Source organism: Austrofundulus limnaeus, unplaced genomic scaffold (assembly GCF_001266775.1).
Source record: "Austrofundulus limnaeus strain Quisiro unplaced genomic scaffold, Austrofundulus_limnaeus-1.0 Scaffold84, whole genome shotgun sequence".
NCBI lineage: Eukaryota > Metazoa > Chordata > Actinopteri > Cyprinodontiformes > Rivulidae > Austrofundulus > Austrofundulus limnaeus.
The window spans coordinates 994,857-998,451 of NW_013952486.1; the positions used below are offsets into that span (position 1 = coordinate 994,857).

Consider the following 3,595-nt stretch of genomic DNA (forward strand, 5'->3'; position numbering starts at 1 on the left):
CACACACACACACACACACACACACACACACACACACACACACACACACACACATACTTGCAGTGGTGTTCGTTCAGGTCCACCAGCAGCATGCACTTGCCGTTGTTCAGACAGTAGTTCTCAAACTTGTTGCCGCAGCCCTCGATGTAGCGAGCCACCACAGGGGGGCGCTCTTCTCCMGGACCTGAAACACCAGTCACAGAATCTCTGATGACCCCTCCTCCACTCATAAGACCACCCATAACATTGTGACCACCTTCCTGAAGTTTATTCTTTTCTTTATTTAACAGTAAAACAGCTCTGATCCATAATATAGCCGAGGTAATGATTATCACACACTGCCAACAAGAAGTGGGTGATCATGGAGTTGCCTTGTGTGCGTGCGTGCGTGTGTGTGTGTGTGTGTGTGTGTGTGTGTACATGTGTTTGTCTCATGAGCTAAAGAACATAAAACTCACAGGAAGTCATTATTGGATGTAGTGAATAACTTCCCTGAATCATCACTGATGTAATAAGTTGTCTTATAAACATTGCATCATTTCTCACTGTTTCATAACAAGTCAAAAATGAAATATATTTTCAAAAAATCTATCATCCACAGATGTTTTTTTAATCATCCACCACAATAATTCTGATTTGATGAATGAAAAAATTAATTAATTAATTAATTTTTAAATCAAAAGTAGCAGATTTTGTGGTGAGTACCTGGAGATAAAGTTGAATTTTCTGTCGTTGGCGGACTGGGTGTAATACTTTTTGCGAGAACATGCGGCCAAATCAGCATWATACCTGCAGAAGGAAAAAAAAGGGAAACGGTTAAGTATTCTTGATACATATATAATATTTATACAGCAGGTCTGCATGGACGAGGAAACAAACTGCTGTTTAAAGTCCCTGTCGCACTATAACGTTTTAGACAACTTATGAAACTTTTTTATGTCTAAAACTATAAAAGTTTTATATTTGATCAATTTGTTAGCAGTAGGTATACGCCTAAAAGAGGATTCCAGTTGATTATTTGTATTCCAACTTCATCATAGATGTTTTTAAATTTAAGTTAAAACGTTTCAGTGACAGGGCCTTAMGCTGTTTGAATAAAAATCAATTTTCTTTTTTATCTGTTCATTTAAAGGTCCTGAATCACTGGAACGAGTTTCTTTTTTTACCCTTTTTTTCCTCAGAGATGACTTTTCTGTTTGTTATAAATACATATTTTTAATGTCCAACAAACACTGATGCAGAATTATTTATAATTTTCACTTCTACAAATGATTTAAACAAAATATTATCTATTTTTCATGTGCTTTATGATTTTTTTCTTTTGTTAGTTGAGTTAATCTCTTGATGAGACCACAGCAAATGTGATTCATGTTTCCTTTGAACAAAGAACCACAGTCACATTAAGGGAAAGTACAGAGGTGATAAAAAAGAGAGTTTTAGTGGGAACGGTTCGAGCCCCTCCAGCTGGAAGTGACGTGGACTGACTTGTGTTCCCTGGTCCACATGCTTGTACCGACCTGCACGGCGCCAGGTTTAAAGACGCCCACATTCCAGCAGAGAACAGGAACCTGATCTGGACTGATCTGGATCTGAATCTGTGGATACTTGCAACCAATCTGTGCGTGCTTCGCTCTGTGACCATCAGGGACATTTCTGCAGAGCGAGGCTGCGCCTGGTGAAGCACTTTGGTGTCAAATGCACAGAATTCACAAAGGAAGCAAGGTTTCTGGGTTATTCACYTTTAGATCTGAAACCAGTGACTCACCCTCAGAGCATCGAGTCTTATTTTTAACACKTTATCACAGCTGAGATTTAATCTTGAGTTATGCAAACTGCCGACTCACTAAAGCTGCAGTTGAATTTTTCCCTTTTTATAAAAGGTTAACTCTTTTATAAAAACAAATCTTTATAGCAACAAATCAATTGGGCCTTTCTGTCTCCATCAGTGTTTTTCTGTGACCTCCTGCTGATTCAACTGTTTTTAAATGATAACTCTGACWGACAGAAAATAAAAACCGTTCCATTTTGTATTTCTGCATGTCAGAATGTGACAAACGCCACAAAACCTTGAGAATAAACTGATTATGTTTATTGATTTCCTTGTAGGATTGAATGTAATTCCTATAAAACCCACACTAGTAAATAACATCTTTACTCAGTCTATACAAGTTAATATTTCCTTTTACGTCAGCATTTTTCTTTTTTCTCTTAGTCATCATTAACTCAGCTGCACACGTTCCATTTATTAACAAACCACACATTTTAAAAGATTAAATTAAGTAAAATTATTAAGACATATTTGATAGATTTTTACATTAAATGATTTGTATTAATATTGATAGATTTCTAATTATGATTAAAACAAAACATATATGTGACTTAAGAGTATTTAAATGAATTAAACCCTAAAAATAATATTTACAAGAACAATACTTTTCAAACTGTAAAACTATTTAACTATCTTAACAGTGCAATTTTTAGCATTTATATGTCTTATTTGTTTAGTTCTTCATAACCGAAACTAAACACAGTTAAAGTGTTTTAAAAATAGGTTTTTGAAAAACGAGAGCTAATATTGTACGATGGGAAAATTGACCAAAATAACAGCGTTTTATAAAGTCATCACATTTTATAACAAACAATTGCAAATCTAAAGAGAGAGGAGTGTGCCGTGATTATTTTCTAAATTAAAATGAGAAAACATTTAAAAACAGAGTTCATTTMTTTGGCAGAAGTTTAGGTTAAAATAAAGAATAATGTTTTAAAATAAGCGAAAAATTAATAGTATTAAAATGTCGATGCTAGGCTACAAACGTGTCAAAAGTGAAGACAAATGTTAAAAAGTAAAGAGACAAACAGAAAAGTTGTGAAATGTGAACACCTGGTTCACCTCAAAGTGTTTCCTAATGTTACTTAATGACATCCTTCTTCATTCTTTCACCCTGCTGTAACTTGTCTGCCATTCATAACTCGGAACAATAGTCTATTATTATAAACTTCAACAAGCAGATAAAAACAGACTTTACCGATCAGAGAGAKGAGTGCTGAGGTTTTACTGGTCTCCATTTCAGACGGACAGGATCAGCGGGTCGGGACCACTGAGACGCTCGCAGCTCGTCCAGATGAGGTATTATAGAAGGAGCGGGCCGTGCCTCTTCTGACAGACAATAGCTTAAAACCAGTGGGCTCAGTCTTGTGGTGGGTGTGGTGTCAGACTCTTGTAATTTACATCATTTCACTCTGCTGAGGGCCAAAATGACAAATCAWCACAAGCCCCGGTTTCCAAGGTAAAGACTGGTGAACAGGCTGAGTAATGCTTTTGTCCCTGATTATTTTTTTTTTCTTATTGAAAACCTTTCCCCTTCTTCATCTTTACAGGATCAACTTTGTAGCCTTTCACCTCCTCTGGATGGCATTAATCTGGCCTCCAGTTCTAATGTAAAGAACCTTGGTGTTATTTTTGATCAGGACATGTCTTTCAACCCCACATTAAACATTTTACCAGGACCGCCTTCTTCCACCTGCGTAATATCACTAAAATTAGAAACATTTTGTCCAAAAATCATGCAGAAAAACTGATTCATACATTTATCAC

The 3,595-nt window shown here is 36.1% G+C and overlaps 1 protein-coding gene across 1 annotated transcript in view; it reads right to left on the reverse strand.

Moving 5' to 3' along the window:
• Nucleotides 1-3,165, reverse strand: part of LOC106519890 (proepiregulin) — a gene marked incomplete at its 3' end in the record, with an annotated part of 3,996 nt that extends 831 nt beyond the window's left edge. The window contains 3 exon segments of the mRNA XM_014011740.1: nt 58-184; nt 706-789; nt 3,027-3,165. Of these exon segments, the coding sequence (XP_013867194.1) occupies nt 58-184; nt 706-789; nt 3,027-3,066 (251 nt within the window).
• Nucleotides 3,166-3,595: the final 430 nt, after the last annotated feature.